This window comes from Cyrtonyx montezumae, unplaced genomic scaffold (genome assembly GCF_038088225.1).
Source record: "Cyrtonyx montezumae isolate F1298 unplaced genomic scaffold, pur_monq_1.0 scaffold_4, whole genome shotgun sequence".
NCBI lineage: Eukaryota > Metazoa > Chordata > Aves > Galliformes > Odontophoridae > Cyrtonyx > Cyrtonyx montezumae.
Genome location: NW_027072045.1, coordinates 17,878,916 through 17,892,156, shown reverse-complemented (window position 1 = coordinate 17,892,156; position 13,241 = coordinate 17,878,916). Strand labels below are relative to the sequence as shown.

Sequence of the window (13,241 nt, the reverse complement as noted above, 5' to 3'; positions counted from 1 at the left end):
TGAGATCTTCCACTGTGAAATACCATGCAATGATGCATTAGTATGCTCACTGAGAATTTAAGTATTAATTTAACACGTTTTCCTTTTATCTGCTATCAAGTGTCATATGCACGGTGAAAGATCTACTACACGTATCAAGGTACAAACCTCAATCAAGTCAATTGTTTTTAAGAATTCTGTACACTAACAGAATTCATTAAAAAATTAAAATAAGCATCAGCTGCAGCTTTACAAATCTAAACTGACTAGGAATATTATTTAAATAAGACAAGACAGTAAAATAATAATATATTTCTTTTTTGAAATTTACTCACTAGATTTTAATGTACATAGATATTGCCAGATGGAAATATGTTCATACATAATTTTCTGTTTTATCAGAATAGCCAGCACACAGACAAACTTTGAAGTAGGAGATGTCCTATAATGAAATGTTATAACATGTAAAGGCAAACAAACCCAGAACACAATCCTTGAGGAGCAGACAGCAAGTTCTGACAAGATGTTCAAACAAATAAAATTATAAAAAGTGTCTCAATTGAACTGCTAAGAACACTGCATACTTGGGAAGGGTTGCACAACCAAGCACTAAGGCATCAGTAGCAGACTTCAAAAAAAAAAATCAAAGGGAATTTCTAGTGAACACTGTCACTTTTGTAGCAGGTTGGGTTTTTATTACTACTGTACTTTATTGTACTAGTTAAAAACATGAATTTCCAAAAAGATAAAGAAACCCAGGTATAATATTCAGGCTACAAATAAACAGATATGGGAATAAGTGCAATCTGTCTAGAATAACAGCTGAATCTGTTGCTAGATTCAAAGAGAAGGTCAAACCAACGATCATAATTTTAGAATTATAAACAATAACACAAAGTGCAACTGTTCTTAAGACAATGACTTTCATACTGTATATCCACTCTGAGCTACAAAGGAAGCAGACAAAAGGAAAATAAGCATTTGGCAATAATTATTATTCCGTTGAAATAACAGGAATGGGTTGAAGAGCAAGTTAAATATTAACAATGAAAAAAATTAATTAAAAAAAGTTTGTCCTATTTTTCAGTTAAGATGAAACCAAACTGAAAAGAATACTGAGAATGAAAAGGCTAAATGAACTTATAAACGAAATTACTACTAAGGAAAAAAAGTTGAAGAAACCGGGTTTGTTCCCTCAGGAAAGAGAGGAGGTCCAAATCCAGTCCTATCTAATGACTGGATAGAAAATATTATCCCTATTGATGGGCTCATTCTCTTGCAGCCTCTAGTCTAGCAAAGAATATATATGCTTCCTCTTGCTGTGCCATCTAAAGGTGCGATGAACCTAGTGCTGCTCTAAGACCTCACAACAAGAAAAAGGAGATTACCCAACTGATTTCTAGGACCAATTTGCCCTAATTATATTTGATCACACCTTTCAGCCAAAGTCCTGCCTGGTTCTCCTGAGGTCTCTTCTAGACCCTGTGATTTCAAGCTTCCAGACAGATAGCTGTAAATAAACCTTTATTCTCCAGCTGTGAACTTTCTCATTCTATGATACTATTCTAGCTTTTTACTTTAAGAATATATTCCCCCCACCCACCACAAATGCCAAGCCTATCAATCACATTAATAACAACAAAGAACATATGGGAGCATTTAAGGGAGAAGAGCAGGCATGAGAAACTACTCCTTCAACTTATTCAACTTAAACATGTGTTCCTGACAGAAGAGAAATACAGAGTGTGCGGTAAGTTATATTCTTTTTATTATTCTTGTATAAAGTAGATATAAAATATATCAGTGATAATGGTTTATAGTTTATATAAATTACTGTACTATTGAGCTAAGATTTTTCTCAAGTATATTTTCCTGAGAGCAGTTTTCTTGTAAAATAAATTGCATACAGGCGTTACAAGCTTTTTCCCAAAGCAGATCTTCACTTTGAAAGTTCTGAACTAAGTTTAACACATTTAGTGCTTATGTTCTTGAAAATACATAGCTGCATTTAGTAAGAAATGCTAGCAGTATGATCTAAGAAACAGTTTCTATACTGCTTATTAGCAATTCCTGTAAAATTGCAAAGTGAGAACTCATTTTATGAAACTCTAAGGAGCTGTAGCCTATAAAAACATGCCTCTTATGTGGCTAGCGCATTCCAGACTGAAGGGAAAAGAAAGCCTTCAATGTACCAAGAAAAAAAAGCATATGCTGTAACACTGCATTAACTCTCCTTTATGTAGAAGTTATATATGGGAATGACTTTCTGTGGAACGGTCAAATTATGTGGTGTCTAAAATGTGTTTGTTAACTAAGATTCCCCTAAAATGTTATGCTTCCCAAGAGATAGCAAAATAGAGAACTGTATTAGATGTCACTTTCATTGAAAGCTCCAGAAAAAGATAAAATTTCTTAATGCACAGAAATCAGATCTATGACTTTATTTCAAAGTACTGATGGAAAGTGTTAATGTCTCCAGATGGATACAAGCTTAAAATAGCAAACTACACTCTGCACACATAACCAAACCCTTTTTTATGCCTGCTAGTGACCATGCTTGATCAAGGGAGTACGCAGCACTGATTGAACTTGCCCTGCCCAGGGTTGATCCTACAGCTTGCTTGGAAGTTGTGTGTAGGGTCCTGACCAAACTGAAAGAAACACCATGGTTGTTCTTTAGCTGACAAAATCTGAAAGCTGAGGTATCCACATCACAGCATGCACAGACAGTATGTGTTCATGTGCACATATTTACTCATATGGCTATGAAATTTGGTATACTGCATAAAGTATCATGAGAGTACTAAAGAGAACTAGTAAGAAGATCTAGAGTCCTTCATATTCTTGAAGTAAACCCCTTGGAGGTAATGAAAAGTGGAAGCTCATGATAACGTTCTCCGTTTCCATTGTATACACTTGAGAAAACTACAGCACTGATCAAACCAACATTAAGCATCATCATCAGAGAATAACTGCAGAATCTCAGATGAGCACCCCCATATCCCTGCTTCTTTTAAGTTTTTATTGTTGACATTCTTTTTAATTCAATCAAAGCACAAATGATAAAATGTTTCTGGCAAACTGTAGTCTCAGTGTTTCAGCCACCACTGCTAGAGCTCCTGTGGGACCTCAAAGCTGTGCAAGACTCTCCCAAATAGGTGTTCCTCTCACCAAGAGAGATGAGAACTGTGGAATCACTGGCCTCAGGAGAGTAATATTCTGAAAGCCCAGATTACATAATCTTGTCAGTATCAATGAAGGCAACATCAGGAGAATTAGCCAAAAGTCACTGTATCAGAGAAGAGAGCAAGAAGCAGGGTGAGAAAAGAGCTGGATGTGGCAGAACAGGGCTTCAGCTCACACTGCAGACTGAGATGTCATATATGGAAATAGCAGTGGATGATCACAGGAGGTAATTAACATTAACTCATGTGCCAAGATTTCTGAAAATGCTACCAGCATACTGTGGTAGAGATGAGAACAGGTACTGCTAGCAGCATCCACTGAATTGCAACTTCCTCTATACTCTTAAAATCCATGTTTAGCCTGCCTCTGAAATATTCTGAACTAGAATTCCTTACACTTACTCAGTAACAAAACTGTGCTATGGAAATAATAGCATCCATGCTTTATTTGTGTTTTGCACCTGATGTCATCTTATTTTTTTGTTTTTCCCCAAACAACCATCAAACCTTTAATTCACAAGTCTCCCACCCAGCTGCTCCTCATCTCCACCAGACATGAAGTCCTTTCTACTGACACAATCCCTCCTGCACTGAAAAACAGGTAGAATCTCTGAAAGTAGAGATTTTCTCCTGGCCCTGCATACAGTGGAAGAAGGAATCACTACCTCCCACCAGCCAGGGTTACGTCTCCACCCTGGAACTACTCACAGGCAAAACATTATAAAATTCAATTTAACTCAGTAAGGCACTTGTACTTTCTATTCTGGGGAGGCAATGTTTAAGATGCAATGGCAATCGTCTTAATTCTGCATTTCTGAAATTCCAGCTGTTAAGTTTTTGCCAAATTCAAGTTCTGCAAAGACACAAGACAGAAAAGAGTTAAGAGCACTCAGCAGCAACTAATGACCCACAGAAATCCATTTTAACCTTTGAATAGGTGCCCAAAATCCATTTTGCAGAGAGAAATATAACAGGAAGAATATTGGAAAGCAGAAAATAATATTCCTTGGTTGCCAGTCTTTTATGGAAACTTTCTTATTTCTCCTCTTGTGGTGACTCAGATCTGCTGAACAAAATAATCCGAGTTTGTTTCAGCAGCTGCATCTTTGTAATTGTATTGCCCAATCTATAAAGCAATGTCTCTCAAAAAAATTTTCCTGTTCCTCCCATTTTAGATGATGAAGCCTGCCCTTCCTCTTTAAGAGCTGCCTGTGCTGCTGCTTTGCAACTGGAAGTGCAGCTGGTGTAAGAGGAAAGGAGGCAAAGAAGTGCTGCAATTTGGGCAGAGATACGGTTCCTGGAGGTGGCTGGGCTGGGACAGTTACAGACAATTTCTTGTGCATTGATACAAATTTATGGGGACCAAGCTTGAGATAGAGAATGGAATTTTACAACATGGTAGCATGGATATAAATGTTGAGTAACTAAGCTCTAGTTTTCCCATGTAAACAACGCAGTACAATATGACAAAATATATGAATAAGTCAAATATATTCTGAAGGCACATCCAGGCTATTGGAATAAGGAGTCTGAGGTAGAAAAAGCGTAACTATTGTTAATACTTTCTGCAGCAGACATGAAAAGCTGTTTCCATATTTAAATTTATAAACATGCGAATGACTCAAATATTTCACATACTGAATGTCAGCAGAATTTGCTTACCTAATTTCAGTAATGACTGATATTTGCATATGCTGACATTATGCAACAAAGATTTCTCATACTGAAAAGTAACTTATTTTTTAGGAAGTTAATACTTCCTAAATTGTTCTTTAAAGGCGTTCACTTTAAGTGAGCAAACAGGAAAAAAAAGTTGCAGAAAGGACTTCCTCTTAGGATTTCTACAGCAGCTCAAAGATGAGTGAGCCAACACAGCATTATTCACACAGATCAAGACTCCCTCTCTGGACAGCAACATGGCCACAAAACTGCCATCTCAAGAGGAATGTGAGAGCTGGACAGCTTTTCAAGTTGCAGACCTCCTAAGACAGGTACAGAATGTCAATATAACACTTTGGACAGTTTGGTCTATCTTCAGCTAGCAGAAAGTCTTACCAGATACTGTATATAGACATCTTATCCTAAATGTAAACTTGTCAGCAATTGCCACCCACAAGAACTTACCACAGTTTTCTTGCTGCTCTCCTGTGTTGTTTTTCTTGTTTGTTTTTTTAATGGAAACCTAATTCATGGCAGAAGCTGCTAATTACGATCTCCTCCACGTCCAGTCATACTAGTATGATTGCTCACAACAATAGCTCTTAGGGTAGAAGAGGTATTTCATGCCCCAATTAATACACTGAAAATAAATATCACTTTCGGTGAATGTGGGTATGGACTTTAGATTTCAATTTTGCTTTAAAATTTGCAGCTTGTGAGTAAGCATCCAGCTTTTTGTCTTCTCAGTGCATATGTGCCCACTGCATCTGCTAGATGCTTCCTTAAATTTAAGGTGGTTCAGCCTTTTTCTTTTGTCTGCTTGATCTTTCCTATCTATACAATGTCTGTTCCAACGTATGCAAAGCAACGTGTGTTGGACTAAGTATTTCAAGATTCTCTACTGAATATTATGACTCAGCTTTTAGATTTCTACATATAGTTGTATGATCAGTCCATTCACTGCATTTTGATGAATAGAATCTCCTTAGGTGTTTTTTTTAAAAGGAAATGTATATAGCTGGAGTTTGTCCTACTTCTTACTGTAGAAGTACCAATCTTTACAACGCTTGCTTCACTCAGTGAGAATGTAACGATATTAGGCTCTCATCCATCTCAGCTGAAGGAGCGTGTAATATCTTTTGAGAGGAAAAATGTGCATTATCAGATGTTTGTACACTTGGTTCTGCTTGTAATCATAAAAGAAAAAAGCCAAAGTTTAAAATGTTCATGTATTTTCTTTCCATGTTTGCCTTGTGCGTAAATACACACTCATGCATATATAGCTTTTAAAAATAAAAGGTTGTCTAATGTAGATGGACAACACATGGGACACTGTCCCCACATTGAGAAAACTGACTTGTTATGTGGAATTAATTCATACCACAAGATAATGAGACAACTAAACTCTAAGCTTATTACTGTGAACAGTTAGAGAATTAGCTAAAGGCTAAATCAGACTAATTAATAGATGAATTAATAGATGACACAGTGATTCTCATTATCAAGACAGAAAATTAATAACAATTGTTTAACAGCTCAGAGCCTTACAAGGAAATGTCAGTATGCACAGTGTAACTGCTGATTTGTTAGGTGGAAGTCTTAAAACCTTCCTCTTCTACCCTTATAAGTAAAGGCAGTAATAGCTTTTTATACTTGCACCCCAAATTGAAGCAGACAAGTGATCCAATCACTGCAGCATAGCCAACAGTGGGTGCTTGGCTGTTCTGTGTACCAAGGACCAGTGCTAGGAGCTCATACAGTCCCCAGAGATGTAGTGCCACAGCTCCCACAGCCAGCGCCACAGGGGCTGCCAGATACCTCCCAGAGACTGGCTATATCCACATGAGTTCTAAAATCATACTGCTCAGGTTGCATAACCAAACACTCAAAATTGAAAAATATCAAAACTAAGATTACTTCTACAACCTGAGCTTGCTCCATTTTTATATATTTGTAATAACCTGTAATTTCTTCTTCATGCATTCAGGAAAAAATCTGCCTCTTTCAGTGCAGAGAAGCCAGTATGTTTTGTGCACTACTCTGGGCTATTACCAATACTGTAAAGCATGCAAGGCCAGGGCTTGCTGAAAAAGAGAGAATGAATTCATGGCGGTGTCAAGTTAATTTTGCCTTGAAATATCAGATTCTGTTAGTGCTTCAGCACAGTGCTTTTACCTGAATTCATGCAGGTCACACGGGAAGTGGGGGGAGGAAATCATTTCCTTTGTGTTTTGAGTTGAAATTTCAGGCTCTAATTTGCAGAACTGGTGAGAGCTGAGCTGCAACAACAGTGGAAGCTCTGCTCAGAAGAGAAACTCCAACTTACTGAATACATACATATATACCTTCAATCCAGCCTAGATTTAATGATGTCCTAAACCATTGGTTACTATGAGGGCTGCTCCAAAAGTTATGTCTTCTATTAAGTTGTCCCATAACATATGCTGGCAGGTGTTGGTGGTATGGCTTTCCCACCAATATTCCATAGCATTTTATTGTTGTGTGACAGATGGCAGCAGAGGGATAGTCTGACAAAATGGTACCTGATATGGAAGTATACACGAAGCAAAAATGTGTCGCTGAATTCCTCCATGTAGAAAAAAATAGCACTCATTAATCATTACTGAATGTTTACAGAGACAAAACAGTGGATGTGAGCACAGTGAGGTGGTGTGCTTCAGCAACAATGGATCACCTTGTTGGTACAGATTTTTATGAACATGTCATGCAGGTTCTTATTCATCGCTGGTGAAAATGCAGAGTTTATGATGGTGGCTATAGTGAAAAATAGTATTTTTATCTGAAAATTTGCTCTGTCAGATAGTATTACTGTTCTCTTTGTATCTGCTGCAGTTTCTATGGCATTACTTTCAGAGCAACCTACGTATCTTAAGTTTCATTTCTCAGCGCCTGAATTCCTTCTACTAATACAGTTTTCACCTCATAAGGTAGTCAAAGAAAACACAGTGGGTTAATATTTCTGAAGCGTTTGGATTTCTATAGAACAGCTCAAAATGAAGGAAAATTACTTGAGATTCAGAGGAAGTTTTAAATACTGTTCTGCATAGACATACAAGATGAGCAGTGAGCACCAAACAGAACATAATGCATTGAGCATCAGTTTCATTAGTGTCACATCAACTTTTACACGCTATGACTAATGCTGATGCTATAGATTAAATGAATAAAGTTGATAATGGAAACCTTCTAGGCAAATGCACATACCTATTCCTGTTATCTTGCATCCATGCTATAATCACAAGTACACATGCATTCCATGTTATGCTTAGACTGTATATTTAGTGTCCATTTGCTGTGTGGCCTAGTCCTTCTCCTTAGTACTGAGGAATTACTTTAGAAAATCTAAATGAGTATTTCTACGCGTATAACCCATTTTCACTAATGTTCTCTGTTGGAGTTGTCAGTCCCTGTCTGAGTTGGTCATTACAGTTACAAAAATTTATAGTTATAATAAAGAGAACAGTCATCAAGATCTAATAATGTGTGACAACCATGACAAATTTTCCCCATGATTTATACTATGGACTTCCAGTTTAAATACTATTTTTACCTGGTTACAACAAACAAGCATTTAAACTATTACTAGCCCAATCCTCTGAAGACCTAAATATTATCTCTAATCTTAAAAAATTGCAGGGTGATCCTACACAGCTGTGAGTATCAAATATCTGTCTCCCTTTTAAGCATCGTGACCAGATACTTAACTGCTTTCTAGAGCTCAGTTTTTAAAATATAGTTGGATACTAGTAAAAAACATTTTCTCATAATGACCATGAATTGGGACAGGCTGCTCAGGGCGATGGTGGAGTAACTGCCCATGGATGAGTTCAAGAAATGTGGAAATGTGGCACAGAAGGACATGTTTGGTAACTGAACTAGATGATCCTAGCTGGCTTTTCCAACCTTAATCACTCTATTAAAAAAAAAATATCAAAACTAATGAAAGAGTTAATAGTATTTGTCTTAAAACTCATCATTAATAGAACTAAGATATATAGACTAAATTCTTTGATGAAGCATTGCAAATACATACTCATTTTAAGAATAGTACTTAAAAAAAACCCACTTGCCATGCATAGCTGCCATAGCTTTGAAAAGCCAGCCTAAAACGCAACACAGCAACCAGTGAGACTTTTAAGACATTTCAGTAAAGATAATTTAATCTGTCCAATTTCTTACTTCTCCCAAACTACTATTTGGGTACTATCATAAAGAAATACTACTACTGAATATTCCTGAATCTTCAATTTGTTTTATAGTCAACACCAATTCTCTTTGCAAGGGGAAGAAACAATGACCATTTTACAAAAGAAAGATCTTGTTTCTGAATCTAAATTTCTTCTCAGCAGTGCCTGTCTGTCATGGGAGCTGCAAGACACATCTTGCCCAGACTCCATCTCCTGGTACATACACAGTTGGTTTCAGGCATGTAACAGGAGAGCTCTCTCTCTCGAATAGCCTTCAGTTTCCAGTAGGCAGGATATAACCACTTCCTGAGATGATCCATTTACTTATGGGCTATGTCATAAGCAACCTTGTTCACCTTTGTCTAATTTTGACCTCTTCTTATCCTAAAGCAATTAAATTTCCATAGTTTATTTTTGTTGGGCACTTTGTTCTATTTGTTATACTTTTTGCTCCTCAATTTCATCTCCTCTACTGCATTCATGATTTCATCAGCCTTTATCCTTTTCTTCCAAAAAAAGATAAAACACTGTGCCTTCTCCCCTCTTACATGGAAGTTGCTACCTATTCCTAAGCATTGCTATTATTCTTCCCAGAATTCTTAATGATCCATACTAAATATTTGTGTAGACATAATTAATTGAGCATGGAAATATTAATCAGCTTCTTCATAAATGTCATGTTTCGTACTCAATTCTACTTTTTCTTACCTCAGTTCGGAATGTCTGAATCTGCTGTGCTTGTAGAAAAACTGAGTATGGATGGATCTCATTTCTTGGTAAGCAAATATTTTATAAGTAAGGCTTATATTTCTTACAGTGCCAGGAATAAATCTGATGTTTTCATTTTACATATACACTTCTTCATCAATTGCTATAGCTTCCCATTTTGGTGTGTTGATTTACTTCCTTAGTGAAGCACCCTCTCCTAAGCAATATATATACCACCCAGTCCTTCCTTTCTTCCAGAGAAAGCAGTTACAGATAGTACATATTCTCTCTATATTTGCACATACTCTACTGTAGTCAGGAATGTCCCTTATGAAATACAACCTCCAGGATTGGTGGGTTTTGTTGTTTGATTGTTTCTTGGTGGTTTTAAGAAAAAAAAATTAAATCCACTACTTAAGTTTTCCCTAAAACTTGTATGATTACTAGTACACAATTCTACAAATTTTGCAAAAAAAGTTTAGAGAATTCTGGGAATAACTGAAAAATGCTGATAGCCTTTTCTGTTGAGCTCCGTTGTTGTGGATTTTTATTTATTTCATTTTGGTGTAACTGTGGTTCTATTGATTTCAACTAATATGTAGAGAAACAAATAGAATAACTCCTTGACCTTGGGCAATTCCTCTGTACTGACTGCATTTAGGTTCTGAAATAAAATATCCTTAGACCTATTTTAAAGACAAAAATAATTGTTATACCAATAAGATAAATAATCTTTACTTGTCACTTTGTTTCTTAACAAAGCTGTTTGCTGGAAGCATCAGAAGGTTTTAAACTGTGTTAACAAAGGCTCTAGTCCTGTAATGTGATTCATTAGAGCGTGGTTACTCAGGTGCATGCGGGTTTACTTTGTTTAATACTTTGTGGTCACAACATAAAATAGCGTTTTCTAATATTTCATGCTACACGGACAAAGCTGTCCAATATAGGCTGAATTCTGTCCCTTACATGTGTTATAAAATCAAACTACTTGAGATGCCATAGTCACAGAAAATTCTACTGCTGGAGAAGGACTGAGGTTAAAGCTGAACTCTTGGCTCTTACCTGCTGCAAGTAGCGGTGAACAGTGGCAGCAAAAAAGGATGCGAGAAGTATTTTCAGACATCAGTGGTAAACTAATAAAGCACAAGTGAAAAAAGCAAGAGGAACCATGGGTGGCCTGAGGTGGTGATAAGTTAGAGATTTAAAAAAAAAACCAAACTGACAAAAATGAAAGTATTTTCTAGTATGCTCTTCTAACTATGCATTCTCTAAGCATCTTTAAGTACTATTTTGCATACCGAAAACCATAGCAATGCATGTGATACAATGAGAACATTTTTGAAGGCAAAGAATGAGACAGAACACATATCTGTGGTAACACTCCTACAGCTTTCACGTATTCTTTCATTGAATTATTCAGTAGCTTTGTCAACATGATAAAACTGTAAAAAGTTAAGCTTGAAATAATTAAACACAATATTACTTTAAAAAAAATTCAAGAACCTATGTTTTGTTATCAATTATCACAGTATTTGAGTATTTGCAAAATGCAGTTCACATGTGATGAGCTAATATGTAAATTAACTTATAATTAAACAAATAGCCCACTTTTATTTCAAGCTCCTAGTCTAATTTATAAAAAGTAAATCAGTACTTTATAAAAAGTACTCCAGAAATGATAAGTTCCTCCTCCATTACATGATGATTGATTTAGAACATGCCCCTTAAAGATTTACCTTTGACAACTTCCCCTGAGATGGAAAAGCTATAAATATTAAAGATTTGAGAGATTTGGTTAATGAGTTGTTACTAAGAAAACAAACATTCCTGTAGACCAAAAGCAGCAGCCTTACTGTATCCAGACCCTTCTTTTGCACTAAGATAATACTGGATGTGCCACTCCTAGAGGTGACACAGCACTAATTGTTGCAGTTAGCAAGATACTCCAGTTCAACCATCCCAGGCATGGGCACTTGTCCTTACTAGTGTACAAATGAGCGTCTGGAGTACGTGTCCCAAGAATACACACTCTGCTTTGTTAACATTAGAATAACGTTCCTTATCTTTCTCATTTATCTGAAACTGTACTTAAGTGGGGCTTTGCAGCCAGCAGGTAGATGCTGCCTACACGTTCCCTCATTATGATCATAGTTCAGTTTCTCTCTGGTCTGGCTCAGATTGTACTCGAGTTACAATACAAGTACACACAAACCTGATATTCACTGACACAACGTATGATAGCATAACCAGGTTGATAATGTAGACAATTCCACTATATGTATGTAATTACATGCATTAAAAATCTGATTTTCTATTCTACACCACCTAAAACACCATTCCTTAAATTTATCAACTGGTTTGTCAGCAGGCGGCTGAAAAGCCAAAGTACTGAAATCCTGCATGTGTTGTTTTATATATATATATATATTTTTTTTTTTTAATGTCTGACAAGCACCTTAGGTTTTGCATCTCACTTTATCATTCAGTTCCAAGTGCCACATGATTTACCTCACGATACTCTGAAAAGTCCTAACTGATGTCCAGTATTACCTTTAGACAATAAGATAAAGTCAGTGGAAAAAAGCCAGTAATCACTAGAGACTAGACAGAAATGTTGTAGGGCAAATAATCCTCAAAAATTGTACTCAATGAAAATTGAGTATGGAAAATGGTATATTTTAGTAGGCCTATATAGATGGTACACAGAGAGCTAGCAAAAGAGAATGGCTCACCTTTAGGAAGATAGAGGCTTGCTGCTGACTTCACGCAGGAGGGATCTCCAAGAAGAGATCCTTCCCTGGTGGTGGTCAGCCCTTAAATGGGGTTTGGGAGAGGTGGAGCCAGGCTCCAGCCCTTCCAGTCACACAGGTATATCACCTTCACCTGTGTGCCTGTGGCTGATTCCATGCTCACCTCAGGTGACCAATCAGTGGTTCAGGCCATGATTCAACAGTTCCCATGCAAGTGTACACACAAAAGCAGAAAATACTTCAACAAGCCTGATGACATCTGCTAGATGGCAGTTATAGGTTACCCACACAATTCATAATTTATAATGAGCAAATATTAGCTTGCCTCTGCACATGTGCATAGGAAATCTATGAAGATAGGTGGGTCTCATGATGTAAATCACTGCTGTGCATCTACACCACATTAGATGGATGTTTAAATATGGCATGGTTTTGTTATAAGCTCTGTTAGGAATTATTGAAAATTCCTTCTAGTCTAGCAGATGAAGAAAAAAAAAAACTCTCTTGTGGTGCTTCCCACGTGAGCTGAGCTTACTTTTCCCCTCTATATTTAGAGAGGGGCAATTTTCTGTTTCACCTATGCACTGTCTGAAAAAGACCTTCTGCCTTGAGTATTGCTGCAGAAGGCAAATCAGAGCCTGCACAGGCTAGAAACATCCAGACAGGAGGCAACCAAATGTCTACCAGTAGTTCTTCTTAGGTCTTAGACAAGCCCTCATTCCCTCAGCCCGTTCCAAACCATCTGCTTCCCT

The 13,241-nt window shown here is 36.9% G+C and overlaps 1 protein-coding gene across 1 annotated transcript in view; it reads left to right on the top strand.

Moving 5' to 3' along the window:
- The first annotated feature begins 5,039 nt into the window (after positions 1–5,039).
- Positions 5,040–13,241, top strand: part of BLNK (B cell linker) — a 90,338-nt gene continuing 82,136 nt past the window's right edge. The window contains exons 1-2 of the mRNA XM_065746859.1: positions 5,040–5,155; positions 9,745–9,807. Of these exons, the coding sequence (XP_065602931.1) occupies positions 5,081–5,155; positions 9,745–9,807 (138 nt within the window). The 5' untranslated portion in view covers positions 5,040–5,080. The remainder of the gene's footprint in view (positions 5,156–9,744; positions 9,808–13,241) is intronic.